Source organism: Dipodomys merriami, unplaced genomic scaffold (assembly GCF_024711535.1).
Source record: "Dipodomys merriami isolate MVZ:Mamm:240054 unplaced genomic scaffold, mDipMer1.0.p SCAF_13, whole genome shotgun sequence".
NCBI lineage: Eukaryota > Metazoa > Chordata > Mammalia > Rodentia > Heteromyidae > Dipodomys > Dipodomys merriami.
The window spans coordinates 21,642,782-21,669,495 of NW_027202604.1; the positions used below are offsets into that span (position 1 = coordinate 21,642,782).

General features: G+C 38.9%; 1 protein-coding gene across 2 annotated transcripts in view; it reads left to right on the plus strand.

Moving 5' to 3' along the window:
* The window catches only part of Synpr (synaptoporin), a 284,651-nt gene that overhangs the window by 158,264 nt on the left and 99,673 nt on the right, over positions 1–26,714 (plus strand). For both annotated transcript variants that reach the window (XM_070018869.1, XM_070018870.1), the window contains one exon: positions 390–514. In XM_070018869.1, coding sequence (XP_069874970.1) covers positions 390–514 — 125 coding nt within the window. The remainder of the gene's footprint in view (positions 1–389; positions 515–26,714) is intronic.

Here is a 26,714-nt window from a genome sequence, read left to right on the forward strand (position 1 = left end):
ACACACACATAAGGAAACACCTTAAATCCATCCTACTTGGAGAGATCTGTGAGTAATTCATTGGTGCATTTGGTGTCCAGGTCTGTAAAGGCTGACATCTCTACCTTTCAAAGCATGTGAGATGACATACTCAAACATAATCATTTTGTCAGTGTCTTGAGAGATTCTCCAAGAACTAGTTCTCTCGCTCTCTGGAATGTGCTTTAGACTTTCAGTCCCCACCCATCTATCCTCCTAACTTTCATCCTCCAGCCTGAAACAAAGATGATAACTCACCTTCAGAAAGACTGCACCTTCCCCAACCCAGGCATTCCATTCCAAGTTAGAGATCTCACAGAGGAACTTTACCCTAATCACCGTCTTCCCTTTGCTTTCTCTGCTCTCTACAGCTTTTTGCCATCTTTGCATTTGCAACATGCGGTGGCTATTCTGGAGGCCTGCGGCTGAGTGTGGACTGTGTCAACAAGACAGAAAGTAACCTCAGCATCGACATCGCATTCGCCTACCCATTCAGGTAGGAACTGGCCCTCTGTCCTCCCTTGCTCACTGAGAGGGGGCCATCTTCCTTCTGTGGTTTCTCAAAGAAAAAAATATGTTCTCCTAGGGAATTATGGGTAAAAAATATTCTGCTTCAACCCACAAAAATACTTAAACTACATCCCCTCACCATCCCTGGAGAAGAATCCCCTCTCCTCCAAAACAATAAACAAAAACAGCCTCCAAACTATCACCCATAATGGAGACAGTCAACAGAGATTACCATTAGGTACTTCCTTCCTTCCCATGCCTTCACTGCAACCTCAGAATCTCTCTAGATTTGTGGGTCATCTGTGATTTTATACTGACTACACAATTCTGGCTGATAGTGTGCTTAATAATATCAATCCCCTAATATCTCCATATGTCCTGCCTTTTATTATACTTAGCTGTTTACCTGTTCAATCTAAATGAGTGCAATAATCATTTGAGACAGAGTGCTATATCCATTGACATGTATAAATGAGAAAACTTAGATGCCAATACTTTTATCCACCTTCCCCCACCCAGCCAGAGTTGCAGTTTGAGCCCACTTAGCTTAAATAAAGAGCTCATCTTATGTCTCTAATGCTATCCTAAACTTACTAGAAAGGACTCCTCCAATCTCTTTGTCAATGCAGTAAGAAATATAATGCATTGATCTGTTTCTGTGCCCCGTGTCTATAAAATGATGACTAAGTGCTCACAAGGCTTTTCTCCGTGATCTCAACCATAAATCTGACATAGATTAACTGAACTCAACATTAAAATGGGTTCTTTTAAACTCCCAAATAATTCTTGTCAAATAGCTAGTGTGATTCAAAAAGAAAAAATCATTTTTGGTAACTTACTAGCCTGCTTCCCTCTTTACTACCCTTTATCCCTGACAAGGCTTGGGCCTATGACTGCAGAGAAAGGAAAAATCAGCCCTTGCAAACTTGTCTTTAAACCAGTAAGTACAATGATTTCCTAAAACACCTACCAACTCTTACTAGCAATAATGGGAGGGAGAAAGGAGAAAAAAAAAAGAAGGAAGGAAAGGAGAGAAAAAGGAAGAGAAGCTAGAAGACTTTTAAAATATAATTAAATACATTCAAGAAATACTTCTTAGCGTTTTTTTGTTTGTTTGTTTTGTTTTTTTTGTTTTTGGGTCTGGTCGTGGGGTCTGAACTCTGGGCCTGGGCGCTGTCCCTCAGCTCTTCAGCTCAAGGCTAGTGCTCTACCACTTGAGCCACAGCACCACTTCCGGCTTTTTTCTTTTTGCTTATGTGGTGCTGAGGAATCAAACCCCGGGCCTCGAGCATGCAAGACAAGCGCTCTACCACTGAGCCACCTTCCCAGCCCCACTTCTTAGCGTTTTTTAATGTGCAGTACCAATCACCAAGGGAGACACAGATTTCCCAATATATTTGTTCACGGGAACTCTTTTCACTGAGTGTCTCAGAGGATTTGTGAATCATGGAAACCGTCAACATATTGGTCTAGTGGGTGTTTCCTAATCTAAACCACAAGTGCCCCCATTCATAGGTGGCAAAATTGCAGAGAAGAGGCAGTTACACTAACATTCTGAGTGGTTTTGAATATTAGCACTGACAACATTTAAACACCCTTGCTCAAGAAGTCCCCAACCTAGAAGAAAGAGAGAGAGGGGGAGAGGGAGAGAAAAAGAAAGGAGGGGGGAATACAAAGCTCAAAAGTATTATGAACGACATCCTGGAATCTGGCTTCACTGTGTTGATGGAAATGGGTGTGGATGTTTTTAGCATTTCTGAATACTGTGGATAAACCCTGGCTTCTAAAGGAGAATGAACAAGCTGACATCTACTCACTGATCCTATGTATGAAGTAGCATTGGTGCTAAGAACTGCCAATGTCCAGACAACAGGGCCAGAATGCTTCGTAACATTAGTCATGAAATCATAATGCCTGCATTGCTTTTACAGTAATTTGTTCACCGAAAATAGTAGAATTGAGAAACTCCAAGGACAGTCCTTGACAATTTGAAGAGCAACATGTCACGAAACAGTGCATTATTATGTGCTAATTGCACCAAAGTGGAAATTAGTGTATATATATTTGTGTGTGTAAATATCTGTATCTCTATGTATTTACATGATAAATGCAACAATATTCTGCTGTATTTTATAATTTGGAGGGGTGTTAATTATAAATCTAAGATGGCAAGTACATTAAAAAATTAAATGTAATTAATTTATTCATTTGAGACAAAGTCTTTCTCTGTAGCCCAGAGAAAGATCCATGATCCAAACTCACGATCCACCTGCCTCAGTTTCCTGCATACATATGATACCATGTCCAGTTTTTTAACAGTCATTTTATTGTGCCAGAATTCATTTACTATATATAACTCACACTTTAAGGTGTGTAATTCACCAGTTTTTAGTATATTCTCAGAGTTGTTAAGATCCTAAACTTTTAATTTTCCTTATATAGGAAAAAATGGAAAGAATAAGTAATTTTCATGTGATTGTTGTTAAAAATTTTTTTTAGTATTTTTCTCTTAACTGTATTATTCTCCAAAAGCCTGACTAAATCAAAAAGGTAGCTACCAGTAATAAATGTATCTTTAATTTTAAAAAAACAGTGCATTATTAGAGCACAGGGCTACTGGTCTTTCCCACAAACTAGAATAGAATAATCAAGACACCTACTGGATTAGGAACTATTGAATTAGGAACTGGTGCCTGAGCCGGCGTGGACATAGACATCAGAGTGATATCTAATTTCATACAATCTAAGAGTACGAATTGAGGTGACTCCTCCAGCAGTGTTCAGCACTGTGCTTTCTTCCTAAGACTGTAAAAAGTCCTATAATTGACCTAGAACTGGAGAGATTGGATAAAAATATTTGCTGTCACTGTAAGAATAGAAGCCCCTCATTTGAAAGGTTTTTACGCAGGTCCTGACACAAAGACGCTCAACCATTGTTTCTGAAGTAGCAGAGCTTTTCTCTCAAACACAGTCTTGCTCAGGAGCTCCATATATAAAGCCAGTATGAGTCACTGGGAACAGTGAAGCAGGGGAGGGGGGCAGCTTAGAGCATCCAGCTTGCTCCCTTTAGCTTTTCTCCTGCCACATATCTGGCTCATCTTCTACTGGTAAAGTCGTTTCTGCAAGACCTCCCTTAACCCTAGCTCTCCTAGGAGCAATTTTAAAACCCACTGTTTTAGGAAACAGAAAGAGAGACCCTTTGTCACTGAGCAGCATTTAATGTGCAGAGTTAAAGAGTCAGGCTTTGCTTCCCTCCTTCCGACAGAACACCATGATATCTGAGCGAGCAAGAGGCTTGCTTGTGCTATAACTCTGGACAAAGTTATTTTCAGCCAGGCATTGGTGGCGCACCAAAATACTAGCTACTCAGGAGGCCAAGTTCTGGGGATCATGGTTTGAAGCCAGCCCAGGCCAAGAAATCCATGTGACTCATATCCAATTAACTGCCACAAACTTAGAACTGGAGGCATGGTTCAAGTGGCAGAGTGATGGCTGGGAACAAGGAAGCTGAGCTGGATCTTAAGGTCCTGAGTCAAAGCCCGAGTAGCGGCACAAGAACAAAACAATAACGTTACTTTCTCCTAAAACTCTGCAAGCCAATGACAATGATTCCAGCATGATTCTAGAAATAAATTAAGTGCTTTCAAGGGTTTTTAACTATTCAGTTTATTGCAAACTCAAATTCCAAGGCATAGGAACAAAAGTAGTTATTTGTTTTATTAATTAAAGGCAGCAACTTAACTGCTCATCATACAGATACCTCAATATATAAGATTATGTCAACCAGGAAATTCTAGCTAGCATAGTGCCATCTTCTAGTGCTACTTCTAATAAGTGCAACAGAATGTGTATCTCCTTTACACCACATGTGCATAATTTTTACTCAGATCAGAAAGAATTGTCACGCAGCACTATACCATTGCAGTATAGAAATAAAATATTTATCATGTGACCTTCCTTTGGATTTTTGATTAAACTGGGCAAGTGGTATTAAACTGTCTTACTTATCTACTGCAATGTGCTAGCTTGGTATAAAACTTGCTTGATAATTGGAAGGAGAGTAGATCTGGACCCAATGGTTTCAATACTTCTTTTATACACTGACATGTTAAGGTAGCATTTCTCAGTTTAAAGTACTTAATATATTTGTAGAAAGCCGATTTTAGGATTGTCAGTGCTTTATTAATACATGGCTAATGATAGAGGAGGTCACAATTTAGCTTTTTTTTTTAAATCGGTCCTGGGGCTTAAACTCTGGGCTTGGGTGCTGTCCCTTAGCTCTTCAGCTCAAGGCTAGCGATCTACCACTTGAGCCACAGTGCCACTTCTGGTTTTCTGAGTGGTTTATTAGAGATTAGAGTCTCACAGACTTTCCTGCCTGGGCTAGCTTTGAACCGTGATCCTCAGATCTCAGCCCCCTGAGTAGCTAGGATTAAAGGCGCGAGCCACCAGCGCCCAGCACAGTTGTGCATTTTAAGGGCTAGGGAAAATTTAGAAATAGAATCAATTTTGGTATTGCAATAAAATAAAATGGCAGGTAGCCACTTAAAATCATTTTCTCAAGTAATATCTCAAATCTGCAGAGAGCTTCTTGTTTAGAATACAGTATGATTTAAACTCATTTTATACTATCTGGCTGCCACAACAACGACCTCTGCCATCCACTTGTTCTGTCCCTCCACTATTCATGCCTTTGCTTCTGAGAGCTAGCACCTGAGCCCAATGGTTTTTCTCCAGCCAAAAGAACTTGCTTGGTTAATAGGCAGGGCAGACAAAAAAAGAAATTACTAGGAAGTTAATGTTCCCCTGAGCAACACTTGTTCAACAACAGTGCAAATTCTGCCCTTCACGTGGTACAAGTCAAGGCATGTTCCACATTATTTCTCAGAGGTGCCCAGCAGGAGCGCTCCACCCAACTGTGGAAACCTGATCATTAGCAGAGTGTATATTCCCTTCTTTGCCATTCATGTCTCCTTTCAATACTGCCCTTCTAGTGTTTTTAGGGATGAATCCTCCAAAAATAAGTTGCATTCAAGTCATGATCTCAGGGTCTGTTGCTGAGAAATTCAAACTAACACAATGACATTGCCAGGGAATATCAACATCAAAAAAAAAAAAAAGATAGATAAATGTATTAGTTCATCCACTGGCCAAGTAATTGAGTAGATCTCTAGTTACTACCTAAATCCTGTTATGTAAAGTTACTCACACAATAAACTCATGCTTATTTGAAATAGATCATGTCTGGAAATCACTCCTGTGAGTTGAAGTTCAGGTCCCATATATGAAACTACAATTGTCTTTTTCTCCATTGATGGTACATTAACACACACACACACACACACACACACACACACACACACACACACACACACACACACACACACACACACACACATATACATCATAAGTCATTTCCATTTCCAGTTGGCAACAATCTCCTTATCTGGACATATTGAGATATTTCTGTGTGACATTCAACATGAGATATGTCTAAGAAATAATTTGTATTTTAAGTCAATCCATTCCAATGCTGCTGATTAAATTATATAGCTTTCGTCATAGGAAAACTATAAATTTTACCTTGAAACAAAATTACCCAAACTGCAAAAGTTATGCTATATCATGGCAATTACATCAAAAGTTCAAGTGTTTGTTTCTAGAGATGAATGAATTAAATATATATTTTATATCCTTCCATGTTTCCAGATTTTCTACAATAAGCTTTTATGCATTGTTACACTATTTACTGAAACAATCTAGTGTAATTTGGACTCTAAAGACAGTTTACCCTGGTTCAAATCCCAGTTCAATACTTTTATTAACTGTGTGATGTTGAAAACATTATTTTAATTTCTGTTCCTAACCCTTAATGAATTAGCTCTTTCAAAGTAGGCCATTTGCAATATAGGACATTTGCAAAATGCTTAAAACAAGATCTGACATTCAACAAGTTTTCATGTGCTGTTTATTTCTTTCATAATCAAGTATGGTTAATGAAAAATAGAGAACTAAAATGATTAATTAGCAAAAATATTCTTGAAGCAACCAAGGATTCATTTGTGATATTTGGCACTAAATAAGAGTGTCTTCAGCCTTCTATCTACATGGGAAACCTTAAGAGGTATACCTATTTTGCCATCTCACATTAAGTAACTTGATTTTAGCATCTCATGTTTATTTAGGTTGCCCTTAGAGTTATTATTATCAGGCCTATGTTTCCCCCATTAAACCTAGAGGACATTGAAGACCCTCTCCCAAAGCGGGAGAGCTGCAAAGCCTGATGTGATTTAGGGAAGGGGATTTGTGTTACTGAAGTGAGAGATAGAGATTAAGAATTCAAGGAGGGCTTGTTCATGCTGGGGGAAGGCAAGCTGGCCACTGGCTGAGGAAGAGGTATCAGTTGTTTCCTGATGGCCTGGGCCACTGGCTATGGGTCACCCAGTTCTCCTGGGAACGTTGGGATTGATGCAAGTTGATGCAGGAAAGCCATATACTTTGGGTCACTTTTAGTAAAGCTATCTCTGTCAAGGCAGGGGCAGGAGAAGCATTTTTCTCTAAGCTTCACACTCAAGAGCAGTAGTGCTAAATAATTTGATGAAATTTGAGCCAATTTGAGGAAAATAGAAAAAAATTAAGGTTTGTGATGTTGTTAGATCTCACATTCAGGAAATGCTGCAATTGCAATTATACTTCAGTGTTCATTTACTATTTCTCATTACCAATTCTGGACCAAAAAAAAAAAAAAAAACGAGCCGGGTCACATGTTAATGTTAAGTGTTAAATTCAGTTTGAGGTACAATGAGACACAGGGACTCTCTGTAGTAGAAAGTTTTAGGAGGTTTGGAAGTGGTGTGGTCCAAGGGACAAATCCCTAGTCAAATCTCTGGTGTTGAGTCCAGGCTCTGCCACCTAGTGGAAGGGCACGTTATAGCATCCCAGTGTGGGTATGAGTGAAACTTGCTGGGCCCATCATCACCCTGAGCCTCAGACCTCTTGCTGTAAAAACAAAATAACAATAAGGTTTTCCTCATTGTCTGGCAGTGACAATTCAGTTAGAAAAATACAAGTTAATTGCACAGGATAGCATCTGATACCCATGAAGTGGTCCCTGAATTGTGTTGCTGATGTTATTATTACTTGAAATCCAGCACCCAGAATTAACACCAGAGTTTAGCTGCAGATCAAGGACAAGTCCTATTTTATGAGAAAGAAAGAAATTGGCATTTGTAGAGAATGTGGTTAGGGAATCACAGAAATTGGTACAAATATGTGCAATAGTAGTTGGTGTGAAATTAGTTTTATTTTTTAAAAAAAGTAGTGAATAAGCCAAGGTAGAGTGACTCAAGCTCCTTCTCCCCTCCAGCCTCCTACCAGTGTTCCTCGCTGGCTGGCATAGTAAGATCCAGTCAGTCAGACATGAATAGGGCCCCAATATGCAAGACATATCAGGAGAAGAGCAGGGAAGGGATTGGAGAACAATCAGGCAATGGCCAGCTTTGAGCCCTGTTTTACATCTCAGTTTATAAATGAGAACACTGGACTGAGATCTTAAAAGAGAACTAGTGGAGGTGTGGCACAAGTTCAGAATGCCAGCCTTTAGTGAGAAAGCAAGAGCACAAGGCCTTGAGTTCAAGCTCTGATATTGCCAGAGAGAGGAAGTGGGAAATTAGGTAGGAAGGGAGAGAAGAGAAGAGATCAAGAATGAATGAGAATTGGGAGTTGAGTATGGTAATGCAAGTGGACTTGTTTTCCCAGCTACTACTCAGCAGACGCAGGTAGGAGGATCAAGATCCAAGGCAAAAGCAAGAGATCCCATCTGAAAAAAAAATTATAAAAGCAAAAAGACTGTGTGAGGTTCAAGTAGTAAAGAGATCACCTTGCAATCTGAAGGTCTTGAGTTCAGTCTCCAGTACAGCCCAAACCAGAGAGAATTCCACTTCTGATATAGATGAGTAGAACAATATGACCTTGGCCCGGAATGCTGGTAGAGCTCCAGCTACCACCATGTCAGAAAGTGCCAAGGAAACACTCAAACTCAGTTAAAAAAATTATATAAAGTCAGTTTTGCCTTTTTCTTTCTTCTTGGAAGTTTCTTCGTTCTAGTCTCATAAGGGCTGGCTCTGATGCCCTATTTTGGTAAGATCTGAACAGGCTTTTAAAGATCAAGACTGGAGCACTTACGGAAAATGATTGTGAGTTATGTAATCAAAGCTGTTGTTTCTGTTGCACACCCATAGGGAGGTGACAAGCGGCAGAAATTATAGCAGTGTGTGCTAAGTGGGTCCTACCTCTAGTTCTGTATCTCACTGGGTATAATTTTGACAGAAGGTATGGGGGAATGCGAGAGAAAGAACTCCATTACCTGGGGAAAGTTTTATACCCTGGAAGAACACAAATAGGGCTTCTTTCAAGTGGTAAAAATAAGCTGGAGTCCTTCCTTACATCTTTTTTTTTCTTCCCTGGAGAAAGAAGGAGAGAGATTTTGTGTGGCTGACAAAGGGACAAAGGAAGTCCATGTTGCAGATTGAGGGTGTCCGAAGGAACCTTCACCCTCAAATCTGGGTGTGGAGATATGCCCCTTGAAAATATTAGGGTGTCTGCTGCACAGGCCCCTTAGCCACCATCTCTGCTTCTGAAAAGACAAGAGATGTTAGAACTTTGTTCACATGCCCTCAAGCAAGTGGCAGGAAGCCACAAGAGCACCTTTGATGAGGTCAAACTGGTGTCAATTGAGTGGTGGAGACCTATGATCCCCCTTCTTCTCTGGCCCCAAACCATTCCTGACAGAATGACGTTTTATGAGCCATGAGCTGAATTGGATTCTCCAGGGACCCTGGGTCAAAGGAAGAGGAGGCAAATGCTCATGAGGTGATTGCTCTTCAGATGGTTGGGCTGGGATGTAGAAACATCGGGGCTGCAACTGGAGGGTGAGGATTCATGTGCTTAATTGCCCTGCCAGTACTTCACTGTGGGAAATCAGTGGTCCTGGACTTTAGACTCACTCTCAATATAGGGCTCCATATTTGCATTGTATTTTGCGGAATACAATGGAGATGCCGTGATTCTACCACAGGTGTAGCTAATCAGCATCCTGTGGGTGAGGTCTACAGCTGACATTTTAATAGACCTCAAGTAATTCTAAACCTACTGAAAGTGGAAAATTACTGACTTAATAAGAATTAGGTAGAGATTTAATTAGTTATAATCTGATCTTTTATGGCTTAATATTGATGGATCATTTTAAGAAAATAATTGGGCTTGCATTTGAAGAACACTTACCTTATTATTTATACTTCACATGATAAAATACAAGTCCTAGCTATTGTATTACCATGGCCAGCCTGCAAATGAGGGAAAGTCAGAAAGAATGGAAATGATAAACACTTCACTTCATGCACATCTATATACATGTGTTTAAATTCCTACCCTATGTTGATAATATAGTTACTGACAATTATAATGAACATTATCACTTGATTGCCACAAAGAACACTGAAAAAGAATCAGAAGTAATTTTTATGCTCCTTTTCACATATCAACATACAGAGACTTAAACGTTATTTGTACCCACGCAGCTAGTAAATACAAAACTTGGAAACCTGTACAGACCTTCTACTTTACATAGGCATCTAAATGGAGTTGTTTACCGAAGTGTCAAATTCTCTTCTGACAACGTGTAATAAAGTGGAAGATGAAAATGATAATGAAGATGAATCATTATCATCATCATTGTCATCATCATCAAAGATATTGTGGAACGATGCAAGGAAATTATATATATTCTCCCCTGTACGGCTAGCTACTGTGAAGAAATTGTAACTCAGGGAGTGTGATGACTTGTCCAGGGTCACGTAGCTAATGAGTACGAGCCCAGACTGAATGCATGTGTGTAGCTCCATCCAAAGGCCATAAAAATCCCTACCACCATGTAAATTAGAGCATCAGAGATGGCCTTTACTTGAGAAATCCTCCAACTAAAGAAACTCCTTTTTCAATCTCCAATTTGTAGGCTATTCTCTGTAGTAATGAAGTAAGGCAGGCCAACAGGACTTCAGGGAACATTACATTCCTGGGACTCCAAATTATTGACGTTTATTTTCCCATCAATTTACTAAATCCAGGAATGCACTTTGAAGTAAAAACAGCTTCAGGATGAAGCAGAAATGACTTTTTTTCTGTTTTGCTGCTCTCTAGAATTTGAAATAAATGAGTTTCTGTTGGTATGGTTTATAGACATTTCATCTGAAAGATTCCATACCCAAGTTACTGCTGTCATTTGAGGCTGTGTGTGTTTTGAGGAGTTACACATGTGATAAGCTTTTCTGAGAATAAAATTCTTCCAAAGGGTTTATTGCTATGGCAGATTCTCCTTTCTTTGGCAAAAGGGTGGATCCTGAAGGAAAGCAGGACTTGAATTGAGCAGTTCCCGATAATCAGGGACTTTAGTGTCTTTGATTGCAGTGAAGAGCCTTTACTCGTAATACCCCTTAATCTTAACACTGACATATCAGAAAAATGGGAAAATGTAGCTACTTTTCCAAGTGGGGAGTTGGGGCTTCTTGATTAGCTTTTGACATCCTTAGAAATTAGCTCTGAATCATACTCAGCAATCTCTACAGACATGTTTTATGTCAGTGTATTTACCAGGGCTTTCCTTTCCTTTTATTTCTCCCATCATCTTGTATTCAATCACCCAAAATGCTTACATTTCCATTTGTTTATTTTTATTAGAAAAAAGTAGCACTTTTCCCTATTCTAAAAAATCCTATCAGCCAGTCACTAATGGCTTGCACCTATAATCCTGGCTTCTCAGGAGCCTGAGAATTGTAGTTCAAAGCTAGACTGTACAGTAAAGTCTATGAGACTCTTGTCCCCAATTACTCTCCAAAAATCCAGAAGTGTAGCTGTGGGTCAAATAGTAGAGACTAGTTTTAAGAAAAAAACAAAACAAAAAACCTATAGAGAATAGCAAAAACGATCAGAAAGATCATTGTTTGCCAGTCATTGGGAGTAGGTGAGAGGGATGAATAAGCAGAATATAAAGGTCTTTAAAGGAAGTACTATACTGCATGGCCCTATAATGCTGGAAACATGTCCAAGCCCATAGAATGGATGTTAGAGTGAATACTAATATGAAATAGGAGCTGTGGATTCTGGGCCACATATGTGGCACTCTAAGTTTATCACTTGTGACCAGTTACCATGCTGGTGTAGGAGATTAATAAAGTGGAGGGAAGGAAGGAAATGGAAAATCTCTACATTTTCCTCTCAATTTTGTTAGGAATCTAAAACTGCTCTAAAGATGCCTTTAAAAAAAAATCTCATTGTGCCAGGCACTGGTGGCTCATGCCTATAATCTTAGCTACTCAGGAGGCTGAGATTTGAGGATTATAGTTCAAAGCCAGCCAAGCAGGAAAGTCCATGAGATTCTTGTCTCCAATGAACCAACAAAAGCCAGAAATGGAACTCTGGTTCAAATGATAGAGTGCTAGCCTTGAAGACACAAAAACACCCAGGACAGCACCCAGGCCCTGAGTTCACCCCTCAGGACCAGAAAACAACACAACAACAACAAAGGCTCAGGATACAGAAATGGATGCAGTAGAACATCAGACTTTTCCTTAATCTAATTCCTCTGAGATAATTACTGTAGCAGTTTAGATGACTTTCTTGTTATGTGCTCATCTTTATGCAGATAGATTCTGATGTAAACACTATTCTGCAAGTTAAATTTTTTTTTCTGGGTCGGTCCTGGGGCTTGAACTCTGGGCCTGGGTGCTGTCCCTGTGTTTTTATTGGAGATCAGAGTCTCAGACTTTTCTGCCTGAGCTGGCTTTGAACTGCAATCCTCAGATCTCAGCCTCCTGAGTAGCTAGTATTACGGGTGTGAGCCACCAGCACCCGGTACAAGTTAATTTTTTATATTGCAAAAAGTTACAAATGTTTTTCCCAGCAGCCTTCAGGATCTACCATGCTTTTGGGTTTTTTTTTTTTTTGCCATAATTCATTGCATAGCTTTGCTGTAATTTGTGGAGGCAGTCACCTATTGGTACACATTTACATTGCTTAGATTTTGCCTTATCACAAACAAGACCATCATTTATAGAGTTTTGTCATTTTCTCTACAAGAAAAAGTCCAAAGCCAAAAGACATTCATGCCTTAAAATTTGATAGATTTTACCAAATTTGTTTTAAAAAGTAAATTGCATTCCTACTACAATATGGATGTGTCTGTTTCCTTAAATTTTCCCCAGTGGAGATCACTATAAATGCATTTATTTGGATAAATACATTATTATATACTTACTAGACATTTGTATTCCTGGCACAAAGGCACTTTGAAGAAGAGTAGTCTCATGGGTTTTTTTTGTTTGTTTGTTTTGTTTTGTTTGGCTTAGGGTTTTTGTTTTTTTGTTTTTGGTCTCTTTGGTTGGTTCATTTTAAAATCAGGCCCCTATTATTAGTAAGCTGGTGCTCTACCTTTTAAACCACAACTCCAGTCCTATTTTTTCTGGTCATTTTGGGGATAGTGTCTGGTGAACTTTTTTACCTAGGTTGACCTCAAATCACAATCCATCCGCTGTTGGCCTCCTGAGTGGCTAAAATTGCACACACACACACACACACACACACACACACACACACAGTTATACATATGCGTTTGTATATGATCCCTAGCTATCGCTTACCCTTCCATCTCAGCCACCCACATTGCTTCATTAAGTCTGTATTTCTCAATGTATTCCTGTGAGATTCATTATTAAAACCTGTGCAGCATACTTTCATATGGTACCAGGCACCAGGTTAGGCCATCAGAGGAATTAAGATTGAAAAGGGGATAATTTCTTTTCCTGTAGGGCTTTAGTTATTTCAAATAGCTTGCTTTTTTATAAAATTGATACACAGAGAGGTTACATTGTGGATCTAGGATTCACAGAAAGATCTGCAGTAAGTAGAAATTTGCAATGATAGCTCTGAAATTCTTACCCACTATGACTAGCACACAGAGCCACACTGAAGATAATTATTTGTATTAAGTTCTTGTGAATCTTTACTGATGACAAGGAGGTCCATAACGAGCCACCTAAATTAACAAATTAATATTTGCACAGTGTGATAGAACTTTTTGAAAATTTATATATCAAATTAATTTACATCATGGTGTTCATCTTAACGACACTCATTAAATGCTGGCATTTAAAGGACTTTATCCAGTAATGCTTACCACGGGGATAATCAATTCTTGTTCCCTCACTGATACAGAAAATTATCTTGAAAGAGTTTTTGTTCAGGGTTAACATCCAAGAATTTCTTCTTATATATCTCTGCATTTAGTTTATTGCTTACCAAAATGAGAAGAGCCTGGTTTCTTCTGCTTTCTTGTAAATCAACACAGCAGTTGGACAGAGAGAAAGAGAGGGGGAAAGAGAGAGAGAGAGAGAGAAAGAGAGAGAGAGAGGAGAGAGAGAGAATGCTGCAGAGAATACGTGATTATGTCTTACACTGACATGAACTTTACTACTTCCAAATCTAAAATAACTGCTCTGATTACACTGGTCTTTGGAGATGGAATTCAGACCTTCTGCAGTGTGAATGCTACATAAAAAATGATAAAATTTAATGTTTGCTTGTATGCAGATGAAACATAAAGCATAAATATTCCATATTGGAACAAATAGTGCCATAAAAGAAAATGAATGTAAATGCCCTGCACTGTGAAAGACTAAACGAAAATGTAATGTGAATCTTTTCCTAACTCAGACTCATCACTGGTGCCAGATGACTGTTTCTATAGCTTTAAAAATCACTTCAATTTTCCACCAAATGCCGCTAGCCAGATAAACCATGTATCTCTGCCACTTTTTATAATGCTTTTAGGAAGAGAAATACAGACAGTAAGGACAAAATGGCACAGTCATCTCTTCTTCCTAAGTCTCACTGTACATCAGCAGGCATCCTCAGATACACATTGAACTTTTTGCCCTGATCCATTCAACATTTGGTCAGGAAGCTCTTCCCGAATGTGTAAGAAGATGGAGAAAGGGAGCTTGCTGAGCCTGTGGTGAGCACGTGTGGATTCAAGGAACCCATCCTTTTCTAGCTAATGAGATGATAGATTAGCATCAAGTTATTAGCCACTCAATGGCCTCTGACTAACAGTTGCTGGAACAAAGACTCATTCATTCCTTTACATATGTTCGTAATGCCCCTATGGTGGAAGTTCTTGGTGCTAAGGATCTATGGGAGAACTCGACCGAGTCCTTCCCATGAGCCGTGTCCTTCCATGTAGCTGTGAGGAGAAACAGAAAATAAATAGATCAGCAGGGCTGATGGCAGATTCTGTAGGTGCAATAATGAACTATTCCACAGAGGGATGGGAATAGCTATGCAGCAGGGAGGTGGAGGTCATTCTGGTGAGGAGTCATTGATCTGAGTGATAAGAAAGAACATGGCAAAGATATCCGAAGGAAAGATCCATAAGGATGGAACTGCAGAGCACAAGTGGAAAGGGGCTGGGGTAGCAAAGGACCAGAAAAGGGAAAAAAACAACATGGCAAGGATCCAGCATGTAAAAGTAGAGACTGTGTCAAGAGGACCTATTGAGCATGGAAGATGGTTAATTTTTATTCTATATGAAATGTACATACTTTATTTAAACCTAAGATCATGGCATGCTTTGATTTAAATATGTTAAGAATTATTCAGCTGTTGTGTTAAGTTCAGTTATTAAATAGCATTAAAAACAATGAAGGGGAGCTGGGAAGTTAGCTCAATGGTAGAGTGCTTGCCTTGCATGCATGAAGTCCTGGGTTCAATTCCTCAGAACCACATAAGCAGAAAAAGACAGAAGTGGGGCTGTGGCTCAAGTGGTAGGGTGCTAGCCTTGAGTTGAAGCGCTGAGGAACAGTGCCCAGGCCCAGAGTTTAGACCCCACGACAGACAAAAAGAAAAAAGAAAAAACATTGAAGGTAGCTTAATTTGGATATTAGTGTTCTGAAGAAAACTAGAAATATTCAGGAAAAGCTAAGTGTGGTGACTCACACCTATACTACTAGCTACTTGGAAGATCAAGAGGATCATAATGAGTAAAAAGTTTGTAAGACCTCATCTCAACAAAAAAGAACTTCTGGCTTATAGCTCTCATTCCAGCTATTTGAGGCGTGTAAGTAGAAAAAATCATGGTCTAGACTAGCCTAGGTAACACTCTGAGACCCTTATTTTGAAAATAAAGGGGAAAAAAGAAAAAATAGGAGAAAAGAGAAGGATGAGGAAGAGGAAGAAGGTGGGAGGGAGGAAGAGGGAAAGAGAAGAGGGAGAAGAGACCAAAGGAAGAAGAGGAAAAGAAAGAAGAGGAAGAGGAAGAGGAGGGGAAGGAGGAGGGGAAAGAGGGAGAGGAGGAGATGAAGACAAGAAGAAGAAGAGGAAAAGGAAGAAGAGGAGGAGGAGGACAGTAGGGCTGGGGCTGATTGTATGGCTCAAGAAGTAGAGGTCCTGATTGCAAATGTAAGACCCGGGATTCAAATCCTAGTACTGCCTAAAAAAAGAAGGGAGAGAAAAAATACTTAGGATATATTTAAAGCAATGATGTATAGAATTGCCTGATTGAAAACATATACAGGAGAGAAGGTAAGGCAAAGAAGGAGCAATCTTTGGTTTGTATAACCTGGGAGGAGGATGCTGCGAAGTTGGTGGGACATTGACCACTTGTTCTATTTGGGACATATAAAGTCAAGACATTATTAGATGCAGTCAGGCGTCTTTATTTTTTAAATAAGTGAATGAGTGGGCTGTTGCAGTAAGCTGGACTATAACAAATAAATTGCCTTCTTGGGAAATTTGCATTGAGAAGCTACAGGAAGAGAGAAGAGGAGGGAGGGAAGGAGTTGCACATTGCTAAGGAGGTAAAATAAGGCCAAGATGGCCATGAAGAACTCTACAGAAACCGAAATGATAAGGGATCAGAAACCGAATCAAAATGGGAGACCTTGGAGGAGGGATAGAGAAGCAAAGACATCTGGAGCAGCTAGCAGGGGTGAAAGAGATGAGAAGTGAATTGTTGATCTCTAAAGCACCTTCTGTCTGTCTTACTTTCTGATCTGCCATGTGTCCTGCCAGAAATATGCTTGATGTAACTGAAGGCTATCTCTGTTTCTTTAGAGTAGTCTAATTGAAATAAATAAGAAGGTACACTGAGAACCACACAGAAGAATAAGACAAAGGCATTGTCTCTGAGTCTCACAATTCGTGGATAAGAAAAGACAAAAATACCAAGAATTGTTCTGCAAAGTCAAAATGGAGTGCTAAAGGCTTTAAACGGGATTGATCATCCAGGTTTAATGTTCTTTGGTAATCAAACAAAAATAGAATAAAGTATACAACTTGTGTGTTGGAATCTACATTAAATGATAGAAAGTGCAAGTTTTGATATTTATGAGGAAAACTGTGGCCTTGTATAAATTGTTTAGCTTCCCAGATTTCCTGGACTTTTATTTACTTATTAACTCCACTTAGTCAAACTCATTTTTATAATTTAAATAATACTTTAACCCCTTCTAAGCAATAATGCCTCCCAAATAATGAAATAATGTAAAAACAAAGGGCCTCCAACATCTCACCATGACCAGGGTTACATTTACTGGTTATCGGAATTTCGAACATAAAAAGAAGAGTGAGATGGAGTTGCAAGATATGACTTTGGATTTGGTTTCTTCATCTAGAAATATTGAATTATGGACAATTTGATCTCTTTTTTTCCCCCAGGAAGAAAATGAATCTAATACTCTGCATGCCTTCTAAGGGGATTCAAGGAATAAATATGCCCAAGTATGTTAATGTACTTTGCAAAAAGGCGAAGTCACTAGAAGTACCAATTCTGTCATGACATGAATCTGTATTGACCATACAGTGGCACCCTCATAATTGTGAAAATGTTTCCCTTTGAGGGAAATGGTGATGTGGGTTTTTTTGTTTTTGTTTTTGTTTTTTTTTCCAAGGATGATCTCTTCTCTATGCTGTGTTCCTTGAATGATCCAGCTCTTACCTTCTCTAAACTTCATTTCTTACTGTCTTCAGCACCACACAATTTGGACTCAACCCCTTCATTGCCTTTATGGTGTTTTCAGTTATCTCTAGCAAATAAAGCCTATCTTCTGGAGCCTATTATGTTCCTAAGAGAAAGTTAACAAATATATGAGTGCGTAGTATACTCTACTACCATCAAGTGCCCCTAATTGGCCAGAGGTGCCATAGAAGACAGTTAATACTTCTAAATATATCTTCATTTTGAAAATATAATGGATATTCCCATCTTGAAAGATTTCTCCTGAAAATGGATGAAAGAATCATAGTCCATTGTTTAACTATACTTGGCCCACAGCTTGTTCTATAAAAGCATTCACTTTTGTGTTTGAAAGAGAGATAAGAATCTTCACATTGGTGGATTACGATTTTACATACCCTTGTACCCTCCTCATAGGGTATTGGGGAAATTAAGTGAAGGTTGCCATGTAAACACTGTCTGGTACATGGTATGTGCTTAATAAATATGGACAGTTGGTATTATCAACAGCTTTTGTTATCTGAGACTATTATTGTAAGTCTTACATTAGATAAAAGGAAGAGTGATGGCTCTAAGAATTCTTAGTTGTAGAAAATTTTGCGTTTAATCAGAATTGATTGTCTTTGATATTGTCTATTTTTTAAACTACCATAAGATTTAGTACAATGTTAGAAAATAGTCAGAAGATCCTACATGATGAATGGAAGAGATTAACATCTGGTTTGGTTTGAATAAGGAAAGCTCTTTATTGATAAAGATCTAGAGGTAAGTAATTTTATACCACGTGTGGCAACTGAGCATACATAACCACTGAAATGTGTCTGGTTTTCAACAGTATAAAATAATTCCATTTTTTGAGTTCCAGGTATATTTTAGATATGAGACCCTTGTTCATTGTATGGCTAGTGAAGAGCCTCTCCCAATCCGTGGGCTTTCTATTGATCTTGCTAGCTATGTCCTTTGCCATGCAGAAGCTCTGCAACTTCATGCAATCCATTTGTCCAACCTCTCTTTGATTTGTTGTGTTTCTGGGTCTCTTTTAAGAAAATTTCAGCCTGTGCCAAGGAGACCTAGGGTTTCTTCTATTCCATCCTGTAATGTTTTCAGAGTGTCTCCTTTGACTCTGAGGTCTTTGATCCATTTGGAGTTGATTCTGGTGCAGGGTGATATATAAGGATCTAGCTTTAGTTTTCTACAAGTGATTAACCAATTTTGCCAGCACCATTTACTGAAGAGGCTGTCTTTCTTCCAATCTATTTCTTTTTGGGGGGAGGGGGGAGGTCCGGTCATGGGGCCTGAACTCTGGGCCTGGGTGCTGTCCCTCAGCTCTTCAGCTCAATGCTAGTGCTCTACCACTTGAGCCAAAGTGCCACTTCCGGCTTTTTTCTTTTTTGCTTATGTGGTGCTGAGGAATCGAACCCAGGGCCTCAGGCATGCAAGGCAAGCGCTCTACCACTGAGCCACCTTCCCAGCCCTCTTCCATTCTATTTCTTTAGCTCCCTTATCGAAGATTAGATGGCTATAGGTCTGTGGGTTTAGTTCTGGGTTTTCAATTCTATTCCATTGGTCCTGAGTGAGGCCTGTTCTTGTGCCAGTCCCAAGCTGTTTTGATTACTATGGCTTTGTAGTAGAGTTTGAAATTTGGTACTGATATTCCTCCAGCACTGTTCTTTCTGTTAAGGATCATTTTTGCTATCCAGGGTCTTTCATTGTTCCATATGAAGTTTTGGATTGCCTCTTCTATTTCCTTGAAGAATGAGGTTGGAATATTGATAGGTATCGCATTGAATTTGTAGATAGCTTTGGGAAGTATTGCCATTTTCACGACGTTGATCTTTCCAATCCAGGAGCATGGGAGGTTTTTGCCACTTTCTAAGTTCTGTTTTGATTTCCTTTTCAGGTTTTTAAATTTTTCATCATAGAGATCCTGCACTTCTTTGGTTAAGTTAATTCCTAGGTATTTTATTTTTTGTGGGGCTATTATGAATGGAGCTGCTTTCCTGATTTCAGCCATGCTTTTCTCAGTGTTGGCATACAGAAAAGCCATTAATTTTTGAGGGTTAATTTGCCAAAGTTTTGAATCACCTTGAGTAATTTGGGAGTGGAGTCTGTGGAATTCTTTAAATACAAGATCATGTCATCTGCAAAGAAGAAGAGTTTTACTTCATCTTTCCCTATTTGGATCCCTTTTATGTTGCATCTTGTCTAATTGCTGTAGCTAGGCATTCTAATACTAGATTGAAGAGAAGTGTAGAGAGTGGACATCCTTATCTCATTTCTGAGTTAAGAGGAAATGGCTTTAGTTTTTCACCATTAAGTATAATGCTGGCTGTAGGTTTGTGATATGCAGGCTTTATTTCCCTGGATTCCTAATTTTTCCAGAATGTTCATCATAAAGGGGTGTTGGATCTTGTCAAATGCTTTTTTTGCATCTATTGAAATAACCATGTGGTACTCATCCTTGCTCTTGTTGATGTGATGAATTATATTAATTGATTTGCATATATTTTCTTTCTTGCAATTGTTTCTAACATATTTATAAGATGATTTCTTTGTTGCTTTGTATGTCCCTCCCCCAGGGTATAACCCTTGTTTTCACTGTATTTGATGTTAGTATAATTTGGGGAGGGGAAGGGAAAAAACAAATTGCTTAAATAGGGATACAAGTGGGCCCATTGCAACAATGAGATGTACAAGACATTATGTCGAAAAATGAACTTTACAACTTTGGCGGGGGGGGGGAGATTTGGGGGAGATATAGGGGGGTGGGGGAGATAGGAAGGGATGGGAAGGGGAAACAAAGGAGGAGGCAACAATGCTTGTAAGAAATGTACTCATTACCTTGCCCATGTAACTGTAACCCCTCTGTATGGTATTTTCACAATAAAAAATATATAAAATAGTTTCAAAGACTTGCTATGAAAAAAGAGAAAATAAAAGTCTTCTATGCTGATATAAAATCAATAGAACTTTAGTATTGTTACCTATTGATTGCATAGCAGCTTTGCAATTTGGGGGCTATTGTTTTAAACAGATAAGTTATTAAAATTACTTTCACCACTTTCATTTTAATAACTACCAGAAAGGTTAAATTATGGCTTATTTAGATATGAATAGTATTTTGCTTAATTTATACATGTACAATATTCCTTTTAATAATATCATCATGCCCAAGAACAATGTAAATTACTATGTTCAATATAACATTCCTTATAATTTTTTTTAATCCAGTGGATTTGCACTGAAAATAATATAGTTGTGGGGATAAAAGCAGAGCAGAGTTTGAGGCTGCAATCTCAAATGATATAATTACAAAGAGACGTTGACATTGGAACAAAGATAGAAGGTGGAAACTGCACATTTTTTAACTTAGCTAAAAATAGAGGGATAATAGAATGATTTCCTGATTGGCTTCAGTTAGGAAAATCAACAGCAAAAAGTATGGTTGGCTTGATTGGGATCATGTGACTTCTACGGGAACAATCACCATGGTCTAAAGAAGAATGGAGTATAACCTTTCTAATTGACCTAACTCAGACCTTTCTTTTGCCCATTGTAGGCCAAAACATGGCAGCTACCATTTGCAACAGGGAGATGATAGAATCTCACTCACCAAATTTATCCTTCAAAAATGGAAGAATAAATAATAAATAATACTAATTAATAATAATAGTAATCGTAATTCTACGGAGGGAAATTTTTCAAAAAATCTTAGCCTCTAGATTTCTATGACTTTTCTGTTAGTTTCCCTCATAACAGTAAAGGCTCCTATCTAGCAGAAAAGAAGGTGAAAAGAAACCGAATTTGGGGCATGGTGGTCCTGCCTTAGAGTTCTAACTCTACAGAGACCAGTAAGGCCTTGAATATGTTGTATCTTTCAGGCTTACTTGTTTGTATGTATGCATATAACTATATGAACAGTCTTTTAGGCTGGAAACATATCCCATACCTAAACATAAGACTTTCCTATGAAAGTTCTTCTCATCCCTACTTAATTTTGGCTGAGCTGTTTTGGACATCCCTCCCACTCCCCAATTTCTTCACATACTCATTTTTTCACATCAAGACATCTGGGGTACACGCATTGACTTAGAGAATCTAATCAAGGCTCTTTTCTTTGGAGAAGGGAAAGTTTAAGAACAGAACATATTCACCCCCTAAGAATTTCACCTCCTTAACTAAAAACCTAAAGAAAAAATTTAGTTTACCCAGAAATGTTAATGAATCAATTTTAAGTTAGTACTGAATTGATGTTCTCCCCAAAATAATTTTTGGCAGATAGTAAAAAGACTATTGTATTTTGAAAACCATGTAACATAAATGAGAGGCAATTAACTTGTGATGGTATGTGTAAAGTCCTCGTTTCTTGAAAGTTTTTATTTAAAAATAATTTGATAACTACACCTAAAGCACTGTAAATGTGAACTATCTTATTTAATTTTAATTGTTAATATACAAAATCAGTATTTCTTCCTTCATTCTTTACCCTTCTTTCTTTGTAACTTTTCTTTCTCCCTTCCTTCTCTTCTCCTTCCTGCCTTCTTTACTTCCTTCTTTCATCCTCTCTTCTCTTCTCTTCCCCTCCCTCCCTTCCTTTCTCCCTCTTTCCCTCTTTCCTTTTCTTTCCTTCCTTTTTCCATTTTCTGTTCCCTTTCTCTTTCCCTCTCTCTTCCTCCCTTCTTTCCTCCCTTTTTCCCTTCCTCTCTTTCTCCATTTTTCCTTCTTCCTTCCTTCCTTCCTTCCTTCCTTCCTTCCTTCCTTCCTTCCTTCCTTCCTTCCTTCCTTCCTTCTTTCCTTCCTTCCTTCTGCTAGCTGGCAAATACTGCAGCTGCCTCAATATATAAAGTTCTTGTTCTCTGGGGACTTACATTCAATAGTGGGATTGATAAGGAGACTAACATGGAGCAAGGAAAAACAAAAATAAATGATAGGGACCCAAACTTAAATTTGTTTGAAAAGATTGTGTTGGTGCGAGTATGAGTTGGGAAGCCCTTAGCCAAGTCAAACTTTTTTTTTTTGGTGTTCAGATTTTATTTCTTATTGTGAAAATACCATACATAGGGGTTACAATTACATGGGCAAGGTAATGAATACATTTCTTATCAAGCATTGTTGCCTCCTCCTTTGTTTCTCCTTCTCATCCCTTCCCACCCCCCCCCCCAAGTCAACTTTTTGGAAGGAAAGATTATCCTAAAGGCAGGACTTGAATTCATCCCCAGGTGTAGTATCATGGCAGGATGTTTCTTTCTATTCTTTAGTTTCAACAGACACTTTTAATTGGAGAGATCTAGGGACATTTTAAAACAATTTTCTGCTTTTCTTTCTTTCTTTCTTTCTTTCTTTCTTTCTTTCTTTCTTTCTTTCTTTCTTTCTTTCTTTCTTTCTTTCTTTCTTTCTTTCTTTCTTTCTTTCTTTGTTTTGGTATTTAAGAGGGTCAAGTTTAACTCATCCATAGGCAAAAATACTTGACTCCCATTCTCAGTGCCTGGTAAAAGAAGGGCTGTCATTGGAAGAACCAGGCTTCCAAAAGAAGGATGAAAGGCAAAAACGAAGGACAAAAGAGCTACTGGGGGAGGGTATCTCAGCATACAAAATACAGAGCTCCTAAACTGTGAAGTTTTTAATCCGTGAATCCAGAAAAGTTTGATCTATGAAGTTTGATTCTTTCTCTTTCCTTGACATCTGAATAGTTACCTACACGCTGGTGAATTTATCACCTTTAAAAAAGTTATTTATTGCTCCCTAAACCCTAGGATGGTGAATTTCTTTTGTTTATTCTCCTTGTTATACAATATGAAGTTCATGTATATCCTTCAAACTTCTGTTCAATAAGAGGTCCTCATTTAAATACTACTCCATCTCATTTCTCGGTGCTCTGGGATGCAGGAGAAGAGTTAGAAGCTGAGACTATGCAAGTAGTCCATAGTTCTGCTTTTCAGACTTTAAGTTCAAAAGTTTAAAGGTGCAACAGAGAGTATGTGAGTGAGTAGCGAATGAGTCATTTATTTGGCAAGGGTGGTTTCTTGCGTGGTTGATGGGTGATGCTTGGTGGTGCACATTCCTGGGCTCAGCCCTTGACCTCCTGACTCTCCACTTGGGAAGTGGAGCCTGGAATCTGGGTGGTTCCTAGAGTTCTTGCATAACTCAAGCAGTCAGTGTTAATCCTGAAGCTCCTGCCCACAACCCAGGGCACTCGGAGGTCCCTTCGAAGGAAGTTGCATTGAGACTTATCATACTACACAGCCCACTGTGGGGAGCCCAGTGGAAGAATTTTTAGAGCTCTTAATTGTGACATTTGGACAAACCCTTCCTATGTTTCAACACAGTTGGACTCTAGGCTGCTTTCATGTCTTTGTTTTGTCAAGGGAAATGCAGGCATTTGTTTTTGTGTCTTTTCTTTCAACTTGGATCCCTATAATATGAGTATTTATAGTCGAAGGAGGAGAGAAAGGGAAGCAGGACACACTTGGGCTTTTAAGGCTGCCTTGAGAACCTGGATGGTGAGATGTCAGGTCTACAAAGATGAACCAGCAGGTCTTTTGTTTGTCTCTCAGAGCCTAGGCCTTTCATCATCTCTGGTCCCATCTAAATAGCGTTTTTTCCCAGGATAAAGCATGTTATCAGAGCCTGAGAAGCAGCTTGTAATTATTGGCTCTTGAGTGGACTCATGTATTATTTAAAAGCACCAAATAAAAAAGAAACTTTTGAAGTTTCTGTTGCTTAAGCTAGACCTTGAGGCCAGGAGAGAACTTATATTTTTATGCCTTAGTCTCTTGTTTATTCATCTTTGAAATATCAAAGTAGTACATACCTATTGTACAATATTCAAGCAGTATAAATATAGTAAGTGAAAATGAGAGCTAGCCCTGTGTATCACCTCAGTTCTATCCTCTGCTATTCTTCCTAGATTCTTCTAGAGATATATGAAAAAATATGATCACATATACACAGACATGCTCATGTAATAAAGACTTTTTGAAATATAAGTGAGACAATCCTAATTCAATATTATTTTAACAAACAGGAGGAATCTCTTGACTTATAGAATCACATCAGGAATGGCTGGATCCAGGCATGCTGATAAGGTGGATACTGTCCACTCACCCCCACCCCCTTGGCACTGTCTCTGTGTGTCTACCTTAAACTTCTCACTTCAGTAGATTTCTCAGTGTGTTAAGGAATTTAACCATCTGCAACCCTGGCTTTTTACTCCAGATTTGGAACAAAATAATATTTATCCCTCCCCCAGACCCTTAACATAACAAGAAAAAAGAGAAGCCCATATATTCTAATTCCTAGAATCTATACATCATTGCCTTATGTGGCAAAAGAGAATTTAGACTGACAATAGAATTAAGGTTGCTCATAGAATGACCTTAAAATAGAGGAAACAGCTACATGATTTGGATGGACCCAAAAACATCCCAAAAGTCCTTAAAAGTGAATGAGGGCTGGGGTTAATCGTTAACACCTGTAAACCTATCAACTCTAGAGACTGAGATCTGAGGATTGGTGTTTGAAGCCAGCCAGGGCAGGAAAGCCTGAGAGACTTTGAATCTCCAATTAATAGTGAGAATGTTGAAAAGGGTGCCATTGATCAAGACACTGGTCTTCATAAACTGCTTTGTTGAATGGCAACTCCTTTTTCAACTACTTAATTTCTTGTAAAAAATAAAAAGCGGGGGAAGAGCAGGTAGTGGTGCTATGGCTCAAATAGTAGAATTCTAGCCTTGAACAACAACAACAACAAAGCTCATGAACAGTGCTCATGCCTCAGGACTAGCACCAGAAAAAAAATATTTTTTAAGGAGGTAGAAGGTTCAGAGTGAGAGGAAATGTAAAGTTGGAAGCAATGTCAAAGGACTTAATCAGATGTTGCTGAACTTGAACTTTGAGATAAATGAAAGGACCAAGAGTATAGAGTGTGAGTGGCCTCTGGAACTTAGAAAAGACAAGGAAATGCATTTGTCACTTTGTTTTTAGTCAAACATTGGCCGCATTAGAGAAACTACAGCAAACAAACACTGGTGTAATGGCTTGCATATTGATCCCATAAGTAGACGTTTGAGTGTCTGTATATTTAACCTGATTTGGAAATAGTCTTTGCAGATGCAATAAATTAAAGCTGTCGAGATGATCATCCTAGATTTACAGCGGTCCTAAATCCAATGCTGATTATCATTATAAGATGCAGAAATGGAGACTATATAGAGATACAGTGAAATATTATGTGAAGAGAGAGAGAGAGAAAGAGAGAAGTGATAGAGGAAAGAGAGAGTGCAGAGATGCATCTACAAGCCAAGATGATGACACATTGCTGGCAATCCCAAGAAGCTAGGAGAGCAGCATAGAACAGAATCTCCCTTGCAGTCTCTAGAAGGAACAAACCCTGATGATGTGCTAATTCCTGAAACCTGGCCTCCACAGTTATGACAGAACACATTGCTGTTGGTTGAAACCACCCAGTGCATGGTGCTTCATTACAGCAGCCCTGCAAACCAAAAGCAAAGAGCTAGAAAGCACTTGGCTCCCTGAACTGTTTCATTTGGTGGTAATGAATTGAGGAGACAGATGTGGTACATCCAACCATATAAAACCAGGCAACCAGCTGGGCCCTGGTGGCTCACACCTGTAATCCTAGCTACTCAGGAGGCTGAGATCTGGGCATCACCATTCGAAGCCAGTCCGGGCAGGAACATCTGGGAGACTCTTATCTCCAATTAATCAACAGAAAATCAGAAGTTGTGCTGTGGCTCCAAGTGGTAGAGCACTAGCTTTGAGTGGAAAAAGCTCAGGGACATTAATTAGTTAGGCATGGAGTTCAAGCCCCACCACTTACAAAACAGAAACAAAGCAAAAACCAACATGCAGCCTACAGGATTCATTTCCAGTTGTTTGTGAATGTGATTTGTGTGTGTGTGTGTGTGTGTGTGTGTGTGTGTGTGTGTGTGTGTGTGTGTGTGAGTGTGTCTTACTTTTTCATACTATTTTGCTTCAAACAAATGACAAAAATAGCTGACTCCTCAGAGGCATTGATGCTTTATTCCCTCCCCCACCCAAACACTCAGGCTTCCAATGATATGTGGCTGCCAGTTACCAAGTTTGAGCTTTTCTGGTATCCTGG